The sequence below is a fragment of the Lampetra fluviatilis genome, chromosome 1 (genome assembly GCF_964198595.1).
Source record: "Lampetra fluviatilis chromosome 1, kcLamFluv1.1, whole genome shotgun sequence".
Classification (NCBI taxonomy): Eukaryota; Metazoa; Chordata; class Hyperoartia; order Petromyzontiformes; family Petromyzontidae; genus Lampetra; species Lampetra fluviatilis.
Genome location: NC_136275.1, coordinates 8,144,316 through 8,168,098, shown reverse-complemented (window position 1 = coordinate 8,168,098; position 23,783 = coordinate 8,144,316). Strand labels below are relative to the sequence as shown.

The window sequence follows — 23,783 nt, the reverse complement described above, 5'->3', positions numbered from 1 at the left end:
CTCTGTGTGTATGTTACCCATGATCCACCGCGATGTACCATCATGAGTATATACAAATCCTATCACAGTGTTCCATCAGGGGTCCAGCCCCTCCTCTCGCTCCCCTGCTCTGCTTTGCTTACAATGCACTTTTTTAATGTTTCAGCCATGACCAATTATGTGGCCCTTAGTTTCCTGTTTTCCTGATTATATTAAAACGTTCAAAATATAATACATTAGTGCAACCTAAAACTGGCTGCAGTTCCATAGATACTCGGTAGGTAAAATAAGATATGTCCATTCAATCTGTGCCTATCACTCGCCAGAGTATGAACACAAATATTTGTTCTTTTTCAAACACCATACTTATGGATTCCAGTTAAATTGGGTGTAAATATAATGCATGTGATGAGATGTAAGAACATCCCCATCCAAAAAACAAGATGCAAGCACGCGGTGCCAACCATGCGCAAGGCAGGTGTGCCTCTTGGCCAAGGTAGATATTCTTGAAGGAGAGGTGAGGGTTAACTGAGACAACACAGCTGATTCGTGAAGGAAGTGTGGTTTGATTTTACTTGAGGTCCTGCTGATGGTAACTTTATACAACACCCCCCTCATGAACAATTTTAGGTGCCACTTTGCCAGGAAAATGGGTAGTGTTCCTGTCCACTCTGAAGGCAGCGTCCAATTCAGATTTAGGAGCGAGGACCCCGGCTCATAGAAAAATCTGGTCAAGCATGCTCTGATCCATCCAATATCCACACACGTGTGTGTATGTGTGTGTGTTTGGTGAGTGGTAGAGTAGCGGTGAGCGCTACGCTGCGCTGTGAACCCGGCGACCCGAGTTCGATTCTTGCTCACAGCCAACACCAGTGACGATTATCTGAACCGGCTCTGGGCCTCATATAAGTCGACTCAGCCTTAAATGAGTACCTGGTGCGGTGTGTAAACATCGCCACTAGCGAGTGGTGCTGGCCACCCACTCCGTCGTGTGCCGTGCCGGCTTTCATAGGTGTTCGCTAACAGCACTTGCCCCAACAGTCTATTATCTTTATAAGGGGCATCTTTGTATTTGTGTGTACAATAGCAGAGCTGTTGTGCAAAGCCCTAGATAGTGAGGAACATTGGTGGGGGTTGAGAAAGCAGCAGTACACACGCTGGGACCTGTGTGTATACATTTTCATGTTTAAAGGCCAACAGGCCAACGCAAGCAATGCCCCCTCACCTTGCCACTGCCTTCTTCCCTCTGCCTGTTTCTGCAACTGCAGCAGTTACCACACAACCTCCAATGACAACTTTTACAGTCATCATTAGACCTCCTTTGCCAGTACTGGCCTCCCATAAGTCGACTCAGCAAAGGAGGTCTAATTATGTAGATGCTCACCCGAGCCCTCATTACTTTGATAGTGCATTGTCTTTGAGCTGTACGCCTTTTGGTGTCCTCTGCTCGAGCGCCAATTGGGTCGAGGCTCAAAAGAAAGCCGTCTCTGGTGTGGACCAATCTTTTTCAAGGACAATGCATATATTATCATAGTGTGTTTTTTTTTGTATTTTGACTGCAAGTATTGTGGTTAATGCAGACACGAATCCTTGTATAAAGGTTTCAGTTTTGTTGCCAGAAATAAGGGGGGGAAACACTATTATTAACTTTAACAGTGTCGTTCCCATCTCAATTGCTGACCTCTGTGTGCCCATTTTCTCTCACCAACCCTGCATGTGCTCTCCACCCATCTCAGCCCCCTCTGCTCTCGAGCAACCTCTGTTCACTTTCCCCGTAGTGGCTACCTTTGTCTTCGACTGTGGCGTGACGATGGTTCAACAATAACGACAATAGGATTGAGGCGAACCCCGACGAGAATTTTAAACTAAAACCTTCCTACTCTTTGGTTCTTTCGGTAAAGTCACGGAGGTTATAATATAAAATAAATCACGACGTTTCGGGCGCTTGTGTTGCGCCCGAAACGTCGTGATTTATTTTATTTTCTACCTACGTGACTTTACCGAAAGAACCAAAAAGTATGGATTCCTGCAGTCACGAAAGCTTCAAATCAAGATAAAAAAACTTCCTGTTTAGTTGAAGCTACACTGCTCTAGTATACAATGTCTTTCTCTGGTGAATCCCGAACATTGGCGACGAACATTCCACCAGTGGTGGATAGTCCATGTTCCCATGGCAGGGCCTGCTTATCCCTGAAACAACCACTGCAGAATGTCTACAAAGTAGTACCTTCTAGATTTGAAGTTTTCGTGACTGCAAATATCCATACTCTTTGGTTCTTTCGGTAAAGTCACGTAGGTGAAAATAAAAAAAAATAAAAGAAAAGAGAATTTTTTTATTTTTATCTTTTATTTTTTTAATTTTCACCTACGTGACTTTACCGAAAGAACAAAAGAGTAAAGTAGTACCTGTTGTATTGACTCCAGTTGACCCTCGTCCAGACTATGAACTGATATCCCTTTGATAGGAAATTAACTCGTTAAATCCTTTGAAATGTATGCAGTCATCCAACCTCCGCATCAAAACATTTATAACTTAATAAAGCCCATTCATAAAACTGGAACAGCTACTTTGAGGTTGCAGAAAGAAAGTAATAATGCACGTATTAGAAGGGGATTCACACAAATGAAATAAATCAGCAGCGTTACAAGACTGCTTTTTTCTGAACTTTGGATATGGAGGAAAAATGCATACACATAAATGGGGAAAATATTAACCATCTCTGATTTACTGATGACAGTCATTATACTAACCAGTGGGAATTAACTACAGGAAATTATTGAAGAACTTGATCAAGAAGGCTGCAAATGTTGCCAAAACAAAAGTCATGTACACTAAATGGTGTGGGTTTTATTGACGACGAAAACTATCTTTTTACTGACCCTTGATTGAATTAGGAGGCAGTTAGACATACAGGAGTGACGTTCTCATCCTTTAATTTGTAGCTGAGATGTCTGGTGGTGGCATTCTCTCTCTCTGATGGAGTTTTGAAGCAAGGATTTCAGGGAGGCCGTAGAGAAGAGAGTTGGAATAATCCAAACAAGATGTGATGAAGGCATGACAACGAACGGGGTAAGAAAATGGCTGATGCCGGATATATTAAGACAGATGGAGGCGGGAGGCCTGCCTGAAAGCAGATATGCGCAGAGTGCCATAAACATAACGATAGTTAAGATGTTAGGAATTAATCAATTGTATTATTTCAAATGGTGCTGTGAGTGTTGTACCCATTCACTCATATGTACCAGTATAACCACTGTGAGCTGGGAAGGAGGAAAGGATTGGCCTGTCATTTTTTATATGAACGTATACGACCCAAGTATATGTGGTTGATGCAGACATGATTCCTTGCAAAAGTAGATTCGAAGCTTTCGTGACTGCAGGAATTACTCTTTGGTTCTCTCTGGAAAGTCACGTAGAAAGAAATTAAATTAAATAATAGAATAGAATACAACGTACGTTTCAATTGCAACACAAGCAACCATCATCAGACTCGATGTTGCATTGCATTACACTTCCTAATTTTACTAAATTTGCTTTCTACTGTGCTTGTTTATGGGTCCATTCTCTCCTCCGGGCGGTATGGGCAGTAATTCCACACAATGCTCCATGCTTGTTTGTTTAGAAGTCCAGTGTCCAGCTCCTCCGTCCCCCTATGGGCAGGAATTTCACACAACTCCCCCTCTGCCCCCCCCCCCCCTCTTTCTCTATTTTAGGCCTCGACACAGAGACGTTGTCTTTCTGTGTGCCTATGTGTGTGTCTATCTCTGTTTGTCTCTGTGTGAGTCACTCTCTCTGCTTGTGTGTCTGTCTGTGTGTCTCCGTGTCTATGTTTTGTCTCTCTCTCAAATTTAGCAATCTTTGGAAGAATGTAATCAACCAGCTGTGGTGTTGACTGTTGTGTTGGCCGACTCTCTGTGTTGAATTGCATTGTATTTCCAAGTTTACTAGGTTTGTTTTCTCATTCATGTGTACCTGATGACGATTGCTTGTGTTGCAATTGAAACGTCGTATTCTATTATTATTTAATGTCTTTCTACGTGACTTTACCGAAAGAACCAAAGAGTAATCGTTGCAAAAGGTTTCAGTTTGGTGTTTTAATATCCTAACACCTGTTTTATTGCCAGAAAGGGTAAAACCTAATTCTTATTATTTGATACTGATGTAAAGGAGAGCCGACACAAGATTGCAGGGGTTTCGTCTTTTAATCCTTTTCTCCCATCCACACCTGTCCCCAGCCGTCCCAATCTCGTTCCCGCCAAAAGGCCCCCTCTTCCCGCCCGTTCTCCCCTTATATCTACTCGATCACCCCTCCCACTAACCCTCCTATTGGTGGGAATCCTTCCCCTGACACCCCTACATTGGCAAGAGAGGTCCCATGATACGACCCATAGTGTGCGTTGCCTCATTCTTTGATCCTGTCATTTATCAGTAAATGAATGCACGTCTATTTCAGTGTGTACCATATCACTTGAGTTCACTACTCTTACACACTGCTTGGTGTCACTTTTTTGTAACTTATTTTACACGTTCTTCCTAGACTAAGATTTTTGGATCCGACTTTTGTTGCCCTTTTGACCATAATTTTGCTACATTTTGACGAAATGACGGCCGTGCTGGTGAAACATCGTTCACTCTCCAAAATTTTGAATTCACGGGGGACCGATTGTACACTCACAAGAACTGATTCCACTGCTACTAATCTTTGCACCCGTGGAGTGAGGGTGGTGCCAAACAATGGCTGGAAGTTTTCACCATTGGTGGGAGGCTGTGTAGGCGTGACGCTCCAGTTCGCCTTGTCATGGTGCGTCTTCGGCTCGTCCATTCTGCAGTTTTTTTCATGGCATTTCCAAAAATAAATTCAAGTAGGTTTTAGCTGTTAAAACAGCGTGAAAAGGAACAGAATTGTGCCAGTCACGCACACGAAGAAGTTTAAGGTAATGATGTTATTTTGCCCGTGCGGATGCTGTTGAACTGATGATGATGCGTAGGGCCTTTGTGAAACCAGTGACCTGAACTCGATTTTTGTCCATGGCTTACATCAATGGCATCTGTTCAATGGCATCTCTATGTCAACTCAGCTTTAAATGGCTATTTGGTATTCACGTTGGCACGACTGCACACCTGCAGTCCAGAATTTTGGAGACAAATGATAGGTGGATTGCCAAGAGAAAGGGGCCGATCGTAGTTGGTGGATCATGAACAAATGGGGGGAGGTGGAATATCATAAGCTGGAGCAGCTGCACCGTCATGATGTTCATCACTATCATCGTGATCATCTTCATCATTACCAAAGTTATCATCATACAGCATCATCATTTCCATGATACTCATAATCGTCATCCACTTATCATTATCAACATCGTTTTATAGCATAATCAATGTCATCATATTGAATCTTTGCAAAGACACCTTTGGCTTGTGCTACAATTCTGGGCAGAACAACAACAACCGCCATTCGCCACTAAGTGGTGGTGACATAACCACGGCGCTTGTGCCAGGCTATGTGCACTTTAATGCCACGTGAAGTGTCTAACGTCCGCTGGCAGGAGGACACGGGACAGACCCAGGTGCCATGGGTCGACTGACTTGAGATGATTGCCCCCTATTATGCCTTACTGTCCCAAACTATGTGGGCAGAGACAAAGACAAAGACCCCCCATATAGCCTTAACAGACTGTTGGGGCAAGTGCTGTTAGCGAGCACCTATGAAGGCCAGAACAGCATAGGGGGGGCATGGGTGGCCAGCAACCACGCCCGGCCGCCTTTGTCTCCCTAGTGTTAATGTTTACACATGGCACTAGGGTACTCATTTTCTGGCTAACAGCACTTGCCTCCTACAGTCTGTTGGGGCTATACAGGATAATCTTTGGCTATGTTAAAGAACTCAGTTGGTTGGCTTCGGTGGGGTTTGCTGGGTGAACGTGCTGATTGTCAGCACACGTGGCCCTAATTTGTTTCGGCACAATTGGGCCCCACCCATTCCGCAGAGCAAATTGGGGGCAGAAATATGTGCATTCCATTCGGCAGAATCTTTTTTTGTGCATAATTTGCACCTATCGGCGGAATTTCGCAAAAGCACGCAGCCAAACAAGAGCACATGAATCGGGATACTTTGTCCCAATGGGCTCTCTTCCTGGTACTGTGGTGTAGGAATAACTTTTTAAAAAGAACTTTAAAAATGTAACACGGATGGCACTGATTTTATTTTATGTAACGTTCGCAAATTATGTTGTATGACTTTACAGCGCAGTGTTGCAAATGTCAAAACACCTCAAAGTAGTAAGATCTCTGTTAGCCGAACTAATATGAGGAAGTCCTGGTCCGGTCAGCTGCTATTGTATAGCTAGCTACAAACGTAGTGAAAATCTTGTCACAAATAACAGTCACCCCGTGTATATGAGTGCCTGTATGGAATCTATCATCGTTAGCAGTGTGCGTATGTTTTACTGTCTCTGTCGGGTTGTTTTCCGCCTAGTTTTAATGTGGTAAAGCGCTGTGAGGCATTGTGTGAATGGTGCTTGATAAAACGGAGTTTTACTTATCCCAGTAAACAAATTACTACTGCAATGTGGTGTAGTTATATTACTCGGTTGGTTCGACGGTTGGTCCCAAGGGTCTATTGCTACATTACTTATTTTATTGCAAATGTAGTAAATCAATCTTTATTAATTGGCTAACCCGGTTCCATTAAGCACATGTCATGCTTTACGCAGGGAAAGTGCTAGGCTCCACATTCCGTCAAGCACGCCACTCCGTACCGGGTTGTTCGTACACGTTTTTCACGATGCCGTTATATTTCAAACAGTGGAAATTTGATGTCCAGATGAAGGTGTCAACCAGACATGTTGGTTGCATACGGTGCTAAAGAAGTTCACCATATATAGATACAGACATTGTGGAGCTCGATCAAAAGCCTGACTGTCCAGGCAAAAACTGGATGGTTAGTGAACCAACTATCATGGATTAGCTTATTCATACACTTGCTGTTGTTTTTACTGGTAGGAACCTCCTGGTTACACCAGCCCACAGGGGATTATTGTGTCCGTCCATCGTGCATCCAAAAATGGGAGAGGTGGGGCTGGGTGGAGAGGGGAGGGTGGGGAGGGGAGGGTGGGGTGGGGCTGGGTGGGGCTGGGTGGGGAGTGGGAGGGGTGGGGCTGGGTGGGGAGGGGCTGGTCACCCCGTGGTGCCCTTATAAAACTCAACTTTTAACCTACTCACGCCGGCTTGTGCCCGCCCTCACAGTCGGGCATATTTGCGGAATACACCACGCCGCCATTGACCCTGGCCATTGACCGAGCAACCCAACGTTCCTACCAGCTCCCTACGCAGGAATGTTTTTGTGATTGGCTGCAATCACTGTGTTCCCATCTACATGTTAATCAGCTTCGCACTGCTTGTAAGCCGAGTATCGAATTGGCAGCTGCATTTCTAATCAGTTAAGAATTATGCATTGGTTGTTGGGGGGCAGTGGCTCAATGGTTCTCGCACTGCAATGTGAGGCCGGAGAGCTGAGTTTGATATCTGGCCATGGCTGACATCAGTGGCCAGTTTTAACTGACCCGGTGTGAGTCCAACCCCTTAAACCAACCCATACTGAGCAGTGAGGTGAAGTATGGTCAAATAACCTTCATGACTGACAGCATGGGTAGACATCCAGCAGTCGATTTAAAAAGGGCTGTAAATTGTTATTAATTCTTAACAATAAATGACACATTATCATGCAGTTATTGCTTGTTATTTCACGTGTGGAGTGTACGTGGTTAGCGGAAGCCACATCTATTTTTTGCGTTGTGTGCGGACAAGCTGAGTATTACGCATGCAGTGCTGCCCGATTTACGTTGAGTAACGCATCTGTTGCAGGCATAGTGCTTCTCGACCGTCGCTGAACACGTGACTGTGTTCCACTGACCCCCGTCGTCCACGAGGTTCGTCCGCACGTACGGCGTGCTGGGTACTGAGAGCTCTGCTGTGCTTCCCGCTTGCGTTGCAGTGAGCGGCGACACACAGTGGCTGCATCACCAGGGCGCTGAGTACCTGTTTGTGCAGCAACCCTTGAGCTGGATCCATGCCCGCCTGTCCTGCACGCTGATGGGCGGCGAGCTGGCCTCCGTGCGTGACAGGGCCGAGTTTCTATACCTGTTGCACACCATGCAGAAGGTAACCAAGAAGAATTTACAGAAATGTTATCTCTACGCCGAACTTAACTTTTCACATCTGTTAGTTTCGAAACACATATATACACAGCAGACTTGTTACTTTCAATTTCACATTGAATGTTTGTACTTGGTGTGCCCATCCGAGAGCTGTAAAAGTCAATCTTGTTAAATCCATGAATGAGACGCAACTTGGCACTGCTGAAACTTCCACCAGCAGACACTTGACAGAAACGTATGTATATAGAAGTTTTTTCGCACCATACATAGCCAACCGTGCTAATCAGAGGTTTGGGGAACGACAACAAACTAAAGACAAAAGCAAGTGGTAAAGAAATTAGTTTTCATTCTCGATTTAAAAGTCCATAGCTCCAGTGGTTTCCTAATATCGAAAGGAAGAGCATTCCAGATGTCCAAAGAAGTGCATTTGAAAGCACGCGATGTGATGACCGTTTTTGTCTGATGGCCAACCAAAAGCCACTGTTATGAGGATGACCGGAGTTTGCATGATGGTTTCTACTCCTTGACGAGAAAATGGTGTTTTGAAGACGATGGTTTGTTAAATGTATGGTGCCTTTGGACGCCTAGGCCATCCCCGTGCTGCAGCGCTCGCATTTTTTCACAATTCATTTACATATAAACAAAAAATTTTTTACAAGCCCTTAAGAAAATTTCTCAAGTCTTCCACATCCACCGAACCTCAGCCTTCCACCTCTGCTTCATGGCGATGGTAAGGGACTCGGATGAAACTGTAAAGTGTTATTAAAATGTAAAATATCAAATTGTAACTATTTTTGAATTTGTTCATATGTTTTAAATTATTGAATAAATATCGTACGTGGTATAAACATGTACAAAATTAAATGGTGGTACGCGGACAGTTGATCGGTCTGGTAGGGGGTACACGACAATCTTTCGGTTGGGAACCAATGCTTATAAAGCCACACAGAGATCACTGTGCTACGGTGCGAAAGAAGTTCAACATACATACTGCCTGTGTATGTGGGAATGTCTTTGTGTATGTAGCTGTGCATGTGTGTGCATTAAATACATTTGAGTAAAAAATATAGGAGTTTGTGACATGTCAGTGTCATTTAACATTTGGAATTATATGTTATTTAGTTATTTGCAGCATGCCAGACGACTCCCATACTCAGAAGAGCTCTGCCTCCATTATGATTCTGACTTGGAGAGCTGTTGCTGCTGTACATGTGCACGTGTGTATACATCTACAGCTGTCAAAGGCCTCGCTGCAGCAGTGGTGGATTGGACTCAGCATGCTGGATGGTGACAGTGAACTTCAGTGAGTCCCACATCCACCCACAATCAGGTTGGCTTTTGGCAGGTTAGGCTAAAATGTATTTTAATTTGGTTTTGTGTGTTTTTACATCTTTATCCCAGCCCCTGCAGTGAGATCAAGATATTTCTATTGTCTTAGCTGCCTACGCAGTGTTGCCACAAAGCATGCCACTTAAAATAATGTAAAGGTCGCCTGGTGAAATCCTGACCGGAGGTCAAATAAACCCATCATCCCTCTGGGTTAATAAGGTTAGTATCAATTTTCTTGGTTTTTTTTCGGTAAAGTCACGTAGAAGGGAAGTAATAAAATAATAAAAATAAAACATAATAAAATGAAACAAATCTCACGACGTTTCGGCCACAACGCAAGCAGCCGTCCTCAGGTGAAGAATGAGACACTTCAAGCTAGGAACTTACATATAAGCTGGGTTGGGGGTGGTAGAAGAGCGCCTTAACAAAAAGAATGTGCATATCAAGATGAGTTTAGCATATACATGGGAAATGCGCAGGGGGCGGGGGGGCTTCAAAGTCATACCATGCCCACGCACTATGCAGGATCAAGAGCACCAAGGGGGGTGCAGGGATTAGCATTAACAAAGGAAAGGAATGCCAATGATATGTAGCTGCAGTAACTAAACAACACCGTAGAAAACTAAGGTATAAACTACATACAAAGACTAAAATATAAACTGCATAGCACCATCAGTATACTTACTATACTCTACAATAAGCTGAGTTACTAACAGCAAGTAATACATTACAATACTACGTCGTAAAAGTTATATAATATGCTTCCATCTAAACTTTATTCTCTTACATCAACCGAGCATATACCGTACTATATACTGCCATAGATAAACCCAACATTAAATTATATACTGTATTGCAATAAACCACATTTCAACATAACACTATGTATTATTCTACCTACCCTAATGTGTATCAAAATGGTTTATTACGTCCTTCCAATGATTGCTAAGCCAGAATCCATCTTCTCGATTAAAATTGTCTCTGTGTTTGTATATGTGGATCGCCTCATGAACGAATCTCTCATGATAGCCAGGTGGCTTGCAGAGAACCTCTGTCTTGGAGAAGTCAATGTCATGTGAGCCCACTGAGTTGTAGCAGTGATCTGCCACGGCTGAGGTGTTTGTCCTACCGTGTTTCAGGTCAGCTTTATGTTCACGGATGTGGTCCGAGACATGTCGTTTGGTTTGTCCAATGTAACTGCTACCACAGAGGCAACTTAGTTTGTAGACACCAGGGTGCTGTATGTCTGGAACCACATCTTTTACAGACGGTACCAGATCACGGATTTTATGTACTGTGTTGAATCGGACCTGGATCTTGTGTTTAATCAGGATTTTGGAGATCTTTTTTGTGACCCCAGCAATGTAAGGTAAGGTGATGGTCTTGAAAGGCTCCTCAACAGGATCCTTCTTGATGGTTGGAGAGATGGCTTTGCGGATTGTGTAGTCGGAGTAACCATTAGCCTTAAGAGCTTGGCGTATGTGTTTGAGTTCACTGGAAATGTGTTCATGGTCGGATATGCATTGGGCTCTATGATATAGAGTCTTGATGAGGGAATTCTTCTGGGATGGATGGTGGTGGGAATCCGGTTTTAGATAAGCGTCCGTATGGGTGGATTTCCTGTAGACAGAGTGGCTCATTGAACCATCAGGTCTCCTTTTGATTAGGACATCCAAAAAGGGTAGCTTGCCATTTTTTTCGACTTCCATGGTGAATCTGATGGCTAGGTGTATGGAATTGATGTGGTCAAGAAATTGGTCTAGAGCAGGCCGGCCATGTGGCCAGATGACAAAAGTGTCGTCTACGTATCTCTTCCATAAGGTCGGGCGTAGAGTGGCAGTCTGGATGGCGTCCATGTCAAATTTCTCCATGAAGATGTTAGCTACAACCGGAGATAGGGGGGAGCCCATTGGGGTGCCTTCAATTTGCTTGTAGAAAGTTTTATTCCAGGTGAAGTATGTATTGGTTAAGCAGTGTCTCACCAGGGGGGGTACCCCAGCATTCAGTCCCTGATGAACCAAGTCTTCAATGATTGCGATGGTGTCAGGTACAGGAACCTTGGTGAATAAGGAAACCACATCAAAACTGACAAGCAGGTCGTCTGGGGACAGGGCAATCCCCTTGATTGTCGATACCAGGTCAGTAGAGTTTAGTACCGCAGAGGTGGTTTTTCCAGTGAAAGGCCGTAGGATTTCAGACAAAAAACGAGCCAATTTATAGGTGGGGGAGTTGATAGTAGAGACAATGGGACGAAGAGGTGTATCTTCTTTATGTATCTTTGGTAAGCCGTATAATCTTGGTGGCCTGGTTGCAGAAGGTTTCAACGAGAACTGTTTGGTCTGATCAAATAAAGCGGTTGAATCAGAAATGATATTGTTGGTTTTAGTGACAAGGCTGTTGGTGGGGTCTCTTTTTATTTTTGTATAGCTACCATCGTTGAGTAGTTCTTGAATTTTGTTGTTGTATTCTATTTTGTCCATGATGACAGTGGCATTGCCTTTGTCGGCTGAGAGGATGACAATGTCATCCCTCTTTTTTAATTGAGCTAATTCAAAACGCTCATCTTTGCTGATGTTGCTAGCTGGCATCTTGGCGTTTTTGAGGGTTGCAGAGATTTCGGATCTAGCTACGTCTGCAGCGATGTGACTCAAGCCCTTGAGAGCTACATCTACTCGAGCAAGTTGCCTCTGTGGTAGCAGTTACATTGGACAAACCAAACGACATGTCTCGGACCGCATCCGTGAACATAAAGCTGACCTGAAACACGGTAGGACAAACACCTCAGCCGTGGCAGATCACTGCTACAACTCAGTGGGCTCACATGACATTGACTTCTCCAAGACAGAGGTTCTCTGCAAGCCACCTGGCTATCATGAGAGATTCGTTCATGAGGCGATCCACATATACAAACACAGAGACAATTTTAATCGAGAAGATGGATTCTGGCTTAGCAATCATTGGAAGGACGTAATAAACCATTTTGATACACATTAGGGTAGGTAGAATAATACATAGTGTTATGTTGAAATGTGGTTTATTGCAATACAGTATATAATTTAATGTTGGGTTTATCTATGGCAGTATATAGTACGGTATATGCTCGGTTGATGTAAGAGAATAAAGTTTAGATGGAAGCATATTATATAACTTTTACGACGTAGTATTGTAATGTATTACTTGCTGTTAGTAACTCAGCTTATTGTAGAGTATAGTAAGTATACTGATGGTGCTATGCAGTTTATATTTTAGTCTTTGTATGTAGTTTATACCTTAGTTTTCTACGGTGTTGTTTAGTTACTGCAGCTACATATCATTGGCATTCCTTTCCTTTGTTAATGCTAATCCCTGCACCCCCTTTGGTGCTCTTGATCCTGCATAGTGCGTGGGCATGGTATGACTTTGAAGCCCCCCCGCCCCCTGCGCATTTCCCATGTATATGCTAAACTCATCTTGATATGCACATTCTTTTTGTTAAGGCGCTCTTCTACCACCCCCAACCCAGCTTATATGTAAGTTCCTAGCTTGAAGTGTCTCATTCTTCACCTGAGGACGGCTGCTTGCGTTGTGGCCGAAACGTCGTGAGAATTGTTTCATTTTATTATGTTTTATTTTTATTATTTTATTACTTCCCTTCTACGTGACTTTACCGAAAAAAACCAAGAAGATGAATCCCTGCAGTCACGAAAGCTTTAAATCGAAAAATATTATCAATTTGTAGACAATAAATAGAGACTATGGGAACCTCATTTGCCAGTAAAAATATGATAATTGGTTCTTTACCCTTCTATCTGGCAAACTGACACCTTTTTACAAGGAGTCATGTTTGCATAGACCGCAATACCTGCAGTCATAATACAAACAAAAGAACATAACTCTGATAATGTGCACTGTCCTTGAAGTTGATTGGTCCACACCCGAGACAGCTTTCCACACCCGAGACAGCTTTCCTTAAGGAAAGCTGTCTCGGGTGTGGATCAATCAACTTTAAGGACAGTGCACATTATCAGAGTTATGTTCTTTTGTTTGTATTATGACTGCAGGTATTGCGGTCTATGCAAACATGACTCCTTGTAAAAAGGTGTCAGTTTTGTTGCCAGATAGAAGGGTAAAGAACCAATTGTCATATTTTTACTGGCAAATGAGGTTCCCATAGTGTAGATGCTTGCCCCGAGCTCTCATACTCTGATGGTGCATTGTCTTTGAGTTGTGCGCCTTTTGGCGTCATCTGGTCCAACCCATATGAGACTAGGCTCTAAGGAAAGCTGTCTCGGGTGTGGATCAATCAACTTTAAGGACAGTGCACATTATCAGAGTTATGTTCTTTTGTTTGTATTATGACTGCAGGTATTGCGGTCTATGCAAACATGACTCCTTGTAAAAAGGTGTCAGTTTTGTTGCCAGATAGAAGGGTAAAGAACCAATTATCATATTTTTACTGGCAAATGAGGTTCCCATAGTGTAGATGCTTGCCCCGAGCTCTCATACTCTGATGGTGCATTGTCTTTGAGTTGTGCGCCTTTTGGCGTCATCTGGTCCAACCCATATGAGACTAGGCTCAAGGAAAGCTGTCTCGGGTGTGGATCAATCAACTTTAAGGACAGTGCACATTATCAGAGTTATGTTCTTTTGTTTGTATTATGACTGCAGGTATTGCGGTCTATGCAAACATGACTCCTTGTAAAAAGGTGTCAGTTTTGTTGCCAGATAGAAGGGTAAAGAACCAATTATAATAAATAGAGAGTATCTTTTGGAAATAATTACTTCTGCAAAACATTGTCAGAGTGTGCCAAGATAGTATGGAATTGTATTACTAAGTGCAGAACCATTCCTGTCAATATGTGTAAAAGTTTTATCCCCTAACCACCGCTAATTAAAACTCACCTTAAAGCCATAGTGTGCAGCTTTCAGTACAGATTTTCTGAACAATTTTGCAATTGTGCAGCCCTATCCTGGCTCCGACCCTAGCCCTGCACAATTTGGTTATTTTCACTGTACATAATGTAGGCTTGGAGTGAAGCATTGTAGACGTGGCAGAACACATTGGGATGCATAATGGGGAATAATTTCACAATTTTTGTCCAGAAAAGGGGCCATAATTCAAATAAAACGGGTGGAAATACAGACTTTTACACTTCAGGAACTGGGCCTTTTATTTTACTTGTTTTGTATAATATGCCCATCAATGTAAGAAGCACATTGAAGGATTTCTATCATTAAAAATATAATTTAAAAACATGTAAACTGCAGAGAGTTCATACTGCACATGGTATAAGAGTGTGAGCAATGCACATTCAAATCCTTATACTGTATTCCAAACACTGATCATGATACTTTACAGCAAACATTTCCACTGTTTAGGCATTAAGTATACATTGTTTCACAACCAATGCTCATATGATCATGAATCCATAATAAAAATGTTTTTGAGTTAGTTCGCATAAATATAAATGTGTCATTAAACCTGCCACCACCCGACACAGCCAATTAATAAGGTTTGTCAGTAAACAAAACGTGCCAATTAGTTACTACTTCAGCACACCGGTGTGTTGGAGAGTAAACCCACAACATTTACATTTCGAGTACGACATTTCACTGTAAACTACAACCAGCTTCATCAGGCGATTAGCCAGAATTGTGATATGGAAAAGTACATAAACACCAATTTGCACGTTCTTGCAAAGTGCAAATGATGAGCACGGTTTTATCTACGTACTTGGTTTTACACGAAGCTGCTGAAGGGTGTGAGTTTAGCTTTGGAGTGCTGTGCTCGTCCCGTAGCCTTCACGCGACGTTCAGGTTCCACCACTGGCTGGGTGAGCATTGCCCCACGCTTGTCCGACCAGGGATACAGAGGGGCACCCCCACATTCACAAGCTGCGTCTGTCACCAGAAAGTCAACAGCATACGTGAACGTTACAGCTTAATTTATGGTACTGCTTCATAGTTAGATTCCGTTCATGAATGAGCGTGCGAGAATTTGAGCGGTCACTCTCTGTGCGATATTGACACAATAGTAATGTAATGTTCGTTCGTCATGGGCCCTCCTTTGCCAGTACCAAAGGCACTTTTAAGACTTCGGGTGAAATGTGAATCCCTGAAAATCATAAAGCCAGTATCAAGAGTGACATAGCCAAGGGGAGTCACCCACTTATCATGAATATCATTTATCATCATGAAACAACATGACAATCTAACATGGAGTGAGTGCATATATAGGTTTGGTTCCTCTACAAATCTCTGAAATTATTTCCATAAGTCACTGTGCATACAAGGCAGTAGACAGTAATGTCCCTTTTTTATGTGTGGGTAGGTGGTCGGATGGTTCATTGTTGACGTTCATGGCATGGGCAGACAGCAGACCGAATGCAGCCCGCAAATTCCAGACCTGCGTCTACATGTCTGCCAACAAGGGTGAGGCCGGTTCTTTTAATATGATGATGTGTATTCAGTCAATAACGGCTTTTGCACATAGAACTGTTTACAAAACAAAATTAGGCATCACGTTTGATAGTGCTGCCATTAGGTTGTCGATTTACACCATTGGAACCTCCTTTGCCAGTAGCAAAATATGATAATTGGTTTTTTACCCTTTTATCTGGCAACAAAACTGACACCTTTTTTTTACACCACGTGCGCCTTTTGGCGTCATCTGGTCCAACACCATGTGAGACTAGGCTCTAAGAAAAGCTGTCTCGGGTGTGGATCAATCAATTTCAAGGACAGTGCATACATTATCAGAGTTGTGTTTTTTGTTTGCATTCCGACCGCAGGTATTGTGGTCAATGCAAACATGACTCCTTGTAAAAAAGGTGTCAGTTTTGTTACCAGATAAAGGGTAAAAAAACAATTATCATGATGTCCAATGTTTGGTAAAAATTATTCCCACTTTATGCTCATAATTGTCTTACAGAGAGTCTAGGTTCCACCTCATGAACGTGGAATTTACATCACTGGATAGGGGCTGCCAATGGAAATAACCACGGGCCGAGATGTTGAATAGATAACGCTGCATCTTTAAACACAGTGATACCATTGTTAAGGACATAGTTAGATAGGAAATATAAAAAAAACTCAACACATTTGTCAACAACAGTGGCTAAAAATGAAAATAAATATACAATAGGCAATGTTTCAGGGAACGACTTCTTCATAGGACATTGCCTGATTATATCCATATTGTTTTTGAAATCGTATTTAGGCAATGTCAATAACAAATGTGTTAACTTTTTGTGTTGTTATTAGTGGCCTGTGCACCACTGCAAATGCAACATTACCAAATCCTAACTGTGTTTTAATTAGATAGCAAGAGTGTTGTCGTTGACGGGGATGTGTTCTGATGGTTCTCAGGTACTTGGGGGGACATGCGCTGTGGGATGAAGCTCCCAGCAGTGTGCAAGCGCTGGAATGTCACAATGTCATTTCCAATGACTCCTCTACACCCTGCCACGTCGGCCTGGGGGAACTGTCCTGATGGCTGGCATGTGTTTGGAGATAAGGTGGCCAAGTAGTGCTGCATGCAGCTGCGCACTCTTCACTGCAACTTGATCCATTGTTGGAAATGGTTTTAAGTATTTCTAAAAATGCGTTTATTTAGGCATTGGTTTGTAACAGATTAAAATATTTTAATAAAAAAATGTCCATTAGGTTGACTGGAGAGACGACAATGTGTGTGTGTGCTTGGCGTGTGCTGTGTGGTGCAGTGCTTGGGATTTGTGGATGGGCCTGGGCAGGCCAGGACGTGGATGGGTGCTAAGGAGTACTGCGAGAGCCAGGATGCAACCCTGGCCACCATTGCAAACCATCTCGAGCAAGGTGCCTGTCTGTCCTAGTGAACCAACCTCTGCACACTTGCTGACTCTATTGCAGGTCTTGCATAATGCACACAATAACATGCATATGAGAAAATAAAGTGGAATTTTATCGTTAGGACTATGTAAAATGGTAGTCAAATACAATCGGTGTTTATATTCTTTTTTTTACTCTATATGTTGTGATGGGCTTGAGTGACAGATTTGCATACAAACATGTGGGCTTTGCAGACATGTTTGTGAATTTGTTATTTTTATACACTATTTTCTCCAGAAAAGCCTTGCTGAATTCCGACTCTTTTTCAGGAGGGTCCTGCCAAGCTTTAGCATTATGGGGCGATATTTATATGTGTAATCCCAATTGAGTAATGTCTAGGTAATTCTTCAGATATTTGTCCAAAACCGGTTACATTGTATATTTTTTAGCTATGGGAAAAACTCATATAATATGGAGGAAACCCATTCCGAACTGGGGGAGAACATACAAATTCCAACGATAAAGGTGCCAAAGTCTGGAATCGAACCGAGGCCCTTCTTGCTGCAAAGGCGCAAGTGTTCCTACTGTGCCACATCTGTGAATGTGTGTTTACAGCATTTATCATCTTGAAATTGGCACCGGGACAAGACAGCTACTGGGTGGGACTGCATGTGCGTGCGAGCGTGGGAGCATTCACATGGCTGGAAGAACGCAATGTCACATTCACCAACTGGATGCACCCTGCTTGGGTCAAGACAGACAAAGCAGACCAAGGGAGCAATGACAAGATTGACTTTGTACGTATCATTCGTGCATTTTGTGTTTGACATAAAGGTTTAAGTATATGCAGTGTTGCAACAAGTTTTGGAAATTGTGAGAATCGAAATCCTGTAACATTTGCAAGCTTCTTTGTAAAACATATAATTTTTGGAGGGACAGCTTTGACGATACAGATTGAATTTGAGATGGGAACAATTGGACAATTATGTATGTGAAAGGAAGGCTGTCATTCCACTGAAAACGGATGGATTAATCACTACTTCGGCTACATAAATCAGTCTCCACGTAAATCATACATACATGTGTGACAGGGAGCAAGATGGGTAATTATTTTGGATTGGCACCCAGAGGTCAGAGACCAAGGTGAAGACAAAAAGCCAGATGGTAGGTAGCTGGAAAAGCAGGCCTTTGAGGCCTGGTGTTGACTCTGCTACAGGATATAGCGGAAGGAAGTGGTGACGAGGGTGTTATCCCATCACCGACATTGGCCATAATGACCTCTTGACCTGAAATTGAGAATTTTAAGATGACAACATTGAAAGTGCATTTCTAATATGATGGAAACCATCAGGCCTGCTTGAGATTTTTTGCAATTTCTAATTGTAATGTCAGCGATAAGTGTTACTGTTTATAGTTTCCTTAAAGTTGGGCTACATCTACATTGAGTCATCGTTGTGTCCTGTTACGTTTAATGAGTCGAGGTGAATGATCGTTAATTATTGAACTTTTAATATTTTCGTTTTGCCACTTAACTGGAGAGCATTGAGCAGTTGGTATACAGTGGTGGAGCATTAGTATAATGGTGTTTTTGACAATGGTGCAAATTATGTTTACACACATCCTAAGATTATCTAACCCACCGGCAGCAGTTGACAATTCCCAACTCAGAATTGTAACTGTGATGACCTATGCTATTACATTGCTCTTCTTGGTTCTTTCGGTAAAGTCACGTAGAAGGGAAGTAATAAAATAATAAAAATAAAACATAATAAAATAATTATCACGACGTTTCGGCCACAACGCAAGCAGCGTCCATTCAGACGCTGTCTCCCCGACAGACCTGGTCTTCACCTGAGGACGGCTGCTTGCGTTGTGGCCGAAACGTCGTGAGAATTATTTTATTATGTTTTATTTTTATTATTTTATTACTTCCCTTCTACGTGACTTTACCGAAAGAACGAAGAAGATGAATCCCTGCAGTCACGAAAGCTTTAAATCGAAAAATATTACATTGCTGTTGTTCTCTATTTTGGTTGTGGCTGGTGATGCAGGTGAGTTGCGTGCTGGTGTGGAATGGCCCTCCACTCCATTTTACCGGCAAGTGGGACAGCCGGAACTGCGTGCAGGAGGAGCACAACTTTATCTGCCAAAAATACAAAGGTAGAATCAATGTTTTTTGTTTTATTCACGTACGATTATTTATTTTTTCAGTGTGATTTTTTTAAATAACCTTTCTCACCAAGGGTGTGCGAGAGGGGTGCCTATTTGCATTCTGGGTGGGAATTGGGCTGTATGTCGTCTCCATGCTACAGCACGGCGTGGAATTTTAGTTATGGCCTGATGGCCTGCCAGGCACACCCTGATCACATCTAGGACCCATTGTGCATGTTACTTTAATTTGGGTCCCAAGCCACTTGCACCCATGGCTGCCACAGCAGGCTCTTGACATCTGCTGCATACTTGCAGGCGGCCCTGTCAAATAAATTCCTCAATAACTCCAATGTGTAAGAGCTGTTGATCGAAAACTATTCTACCATTCTTGATTTGAAGCTTTCGTGACTGCAGGAATCCATACTCTTTGGTTCTTTCGGTAAAATCACGTAGGTATAAAATCAAATCAAATACATCACGACGTTTCAGGCGCAACACTGATGATGGACGCTTGTGTTGCGCCCGAAACGTCGTGATTTATTCTATTCTGCCATGTCTGAATGCCTGTCAACAGAGACGGCAGAGTATGCACTTGAGCTCAGGTAGCTACCCTCCATACTTTTGTTTAGAATCATGACACTGTTCCCCACTCAAATAACTGCCTGCTTTAAAAGGGTTTCCAGTCAATGAATCGCTGTAGATTTTACAGCCTATTAGCAATCAACAAATATTGATGGAGTCCTGCAGTCTGGAGTGTAATACTAGTCCTTAGCCACATGCCATTTAAGCACCTCATATGCCGGTCTTCCTCCTCAGTATTTCGCCTTATGCTGTTGCCTACCATTGTGCATATTAGTGCTGGAACATTTATCTGAGTAAATAATTTTTTACCCTTATTTTCACATATCGGTTCCCCTGACGAGTCAAACATAACTCTTATCCTGACTATTATAGACTCTGTTGTCAATCCCCCCTCCCTCCGTTCCACGATGACCGAGGGTTTTCTGCGCGGGTGTGTGCACATCTTAGACCCGGCACTTCCATCACCGTCGCCGATCCCAGACCCGCTCGCTGTGGACACACTGCGGATGGATAATGTAACGTACACGATGGTGCTGTACAGCCTGTCGTGGCCTGAGGCGGCGTGGCTGTGCGAGCGCCGTGACACGGTGCTGGCCAGCATCATGGACCCACGACACCAGGCGTTCCTCACACTCGTGCTCGACCGCGTGGCATCGCCGCTGTGGATCGGCCTCTCCAGCTTTGATGTACGGAGTTTTTTGACTTGCACCTCCGTTATAAAAAATACATCCCGTATTGTGCACATGCAGGGTGTCTCTCCCCAAACGTTATCGTCCATCAACGAAGAGTTATTGACGGCAGTTTGAACCAGGTTGATAAAACTTTACACACACGTCTTCTTACTCTTTTAGCGTATGAAAAGAATGTGTAAATTTACACGTCCACGTTTTTGTTTGTGAGCCATGTGAAAGCACACACTTGGTAGTATGAAGATGTTATCGCATGCGTTTTGTCTCTATAAATCTCCGTTGGTCAGTCATGGGGTTGGCTGAAGTATATAAATATTTGAAAAAAATAATGAAAAATCAAGATTCATGTTGTTACACTTTTTTATCTTACGGCTTGATTTTTATTCAATGCTTTCATATGTGCATCTAATTTCACTTGATTCAGAATGTTAATTTTGTTCTACATTCCATGGCTTCTGTAGCCGTAATTTTATGTAGTAAGCAGGAATGAATTATACACAACTCTTTCTTCCCACTGCAGAACACGCCTTGAGACCATGTGGTTGATGTAAAAAAACAAATCTCATAGAATGGGGATTGTTCCATAAACTCTTGACTTGACCTCGTATAAAAAATATATATTCGGCAATACTTTCCAATGTCGTGTGCCATACTCTGGCTCACCAGGAGAAGGAAGTACAGCAAGTGTGGAATAATATAATTCGTCCCATCTGTATGGAATAGAATGTTGCCCTCTCGCACCCGTAGCTTTTCTGCTGGTGCTCCATTTTCCTCCTACATGCCTAGATGTGTATTGGCTGTAAACATCTTAATATAACACATAGAATGCAGACCCCTTATAAATTTTGTTTTATTGGATTCAGCGTGCATTTCTAGATAAATAAGTAATTGTATATGTTACAATGATTCCAGTCCCGAAATTTTACTTCCATGACCATTAAGACTTTTGTTTGTTGATAAACGTGTGCGTGCTTCTACTGGCATGTGCGCGACCATGCACGTGCTTTTTGTATGTATGCGCAGTCAGGTGGCGTAGGCTACGAATGGATTTCTGATGATCACGTTCCCTACACACACTGGATGCGAGGCGAGCCCCAGACGATCGAGGGCTGCGTCTATATCGATCGTGACAGCTATTGGAAGGTGACAGGCTGCAAGACGCTCCTCAAGGGTGCCATCTGCATGAGTCGACAAGGTAAGGCCTCTGGTTACCTTGCCACTGTGTGATTCACATACGGGTGTGATTCATACTTCTGCCACTGACTTTGAAGTGCAGATTATATGGGGAATGTGCCATACAATGTAGTGTATTTAAAGTAATGATTTTAAGCTTTCATGACTGCAGCAATCCATACTATATGGTTCTTTCGGTAAAGTCACGTAGGTAGAAATAAAGTAAAACAAATCACGACGTTTCGATCGCAACACAAGCAATCTTCATCAGATGGAACAACCGCAGCGAGTACACAAAATCCGTGATCTAATCACATCTGTGAAGGAGGTTATTCCTGACATGCAATACCCTGGAGTCTACAAACTGAGTTGTGTCTGCGGTAGCAGTTACATTGGGGAATCGAAACGTCAGATCTCGGACCGTGTCCGCGAACACAAGGCAGATCTGAAACAGGGCAGAACCAATACCTCTGCCGTAGCTGACCATTGCTATTACGCTGTGGGCTCGCATGATATTGTTTTTTCCGAGACCAAGGTACTCTGAAAACCTTCGGACAACTATCAAAGGTTTGTTCATGAAACCATCCAGATATATAAACACAGACATAACTTCAACCGAGAAGATGGATACAAATTGAACAATCATTGGAAGGATGTTATTAACCAGGTAATGCCTTAACTGGTTGTGGTTGTTTCCATCCTACATGCCGTTTACCAGTAGATTTTTTATTCCCCCCCCCCAGCTTCTAGCCCCGCCCACTTCCCCCCCCAGCCTCACGTCCTCTTCCCCTAGCGCTCACGCAGCGCCCCCCTTCCCCTACTTCACACCCCCACCCCTCTCTCTCTCCCCCCTTGCCTCCCCCCTTTCTTACCTATATAACCTCTTGCCACGGCAGCTCTCTCGCCTACTTCAGCATTTTTTTGCTGTGGTTGTTCCACCTGATGAACATTGCTTGTGTTGCGATCGAAACGTCGTGATTTGTTTTATTTTATTTGATTTCTACCTACTTGACTTTACCGAAATCACCAAAGAGTATGTATTTTATGTAGTTGTAACGTTGCAATACAATGTATCAGTGATTATTATGTTTTGGATGTTGACAGTTATGGCTGTATTCCGTTGTGTCACGTACCTAGAAGCGGTTCCCGTTAAGAGTGCCATCCAGGGGCAGTGCCCGCACTCCATCAACAGCTCGTCCTGGTTGCCTTTTCGTGGAAACTGCTACGCCTTCTATCCGGAGCGCACCACATACCAGGATGGTGCATCACAAGCCTGTGCCTCCATCCGTAAGCACACCTCTAGGAAACGTATACATTTATGGATATATTCGAATTATTTTCAAGTTAAAACACAAATATTTTTTTTACCAGTATCATGAAACAGATTTTATTTCTGGTGGATATTAGGGTGAATATAAAGTCAAAGAGAAAACAGCAATATTTATTTTGGGCACATTGTGGATTAGCTGAAATAATGATAATTGGAGCGCTAAATGCTTGTACACTACGTGGCAATTATATTTGTTTGGCTTTGTCAGGTGTGGAGGATATTAACGACACAAATTTGGCCATATTATTACATGGCCCAACCAAAAATTTAAACATAAATTCTAAGATAAAAACTTTTTGGCAGAGAAATATTGTGTCTGCCAACACTTTTTAGCTCATTATTATTAGTTGAATTTTGTGTGGGTTATTTTTACCACTTTATGTTTGTACCTTTCCCGTGTTCATTCAAAGACATGTATTCTGACACAAGCACACACATGTCTTTCAGATTCCCAGGCCAAACCACTGTCCATTCAGGATGAGCAGGAGAATACCTTCGTGTGGGAAAACCTGCAGCCCTACCAACAGCACATATCAAGCATCTGGCTCAGCCTCAGCTATGACACTGATGGTACATGTACACTTGATGGTCTAAATATAAATGATTCA

General features: G+C 42.9%; 1 protein-coding gene across 2 annotated transcripts in view; it reads left to right on the top strand.

The window, feature by feature from the left end:
• The window catches only part of MRC2 (mannose receptor C-type 2), a 68,847-nt gene that overhangs the window by 37,498 nt on the left and 7,566 nt on the right, over positions 1-23,783 (top strand). For both annotated transcript variants that reach the window (XM_078855099.1, XM_078855107.1), the window contains 11 exons: positions 7,974-8,140; positions 9,372-9,439; positions 15,776-15,876; positions 16,813-16,961; positions 17,166-17,277; positions 17,866-18,047; positions 19,302-19,410; positions 20,431-20,669; positions 21,696-21,867; positions 22,983-23,132; positions 23,623-23,745. In XM_078855099.1, the coding sequence (XP_078711225.1) occupies positions 7,974-8,140; positions 9,372-9,439; positions 15,776-15,876; positions 16,813-16,961; positions 17,166-17,277; positions 17,866-18,047; positions 19,302-19,410; positions 20,431-20,669; positions 21,696-21,867; positions 22,983-23,132; positions 23,623-23,745 (1,572 nt within the window). The remainder of the gene's footprint in view (positions 1-7,973; positions 8,141-9,371; positions 9,440-15,775; positions 15,877-16,812; positions 16,962-17,165; positions 17,278-17,865; positions 18,048-19,301; positions 19,411-20,430; positions 20,670-21,695; positions 21,868-22,982; positions 23,133-23,622; positions 23,746-23,783) is intronic.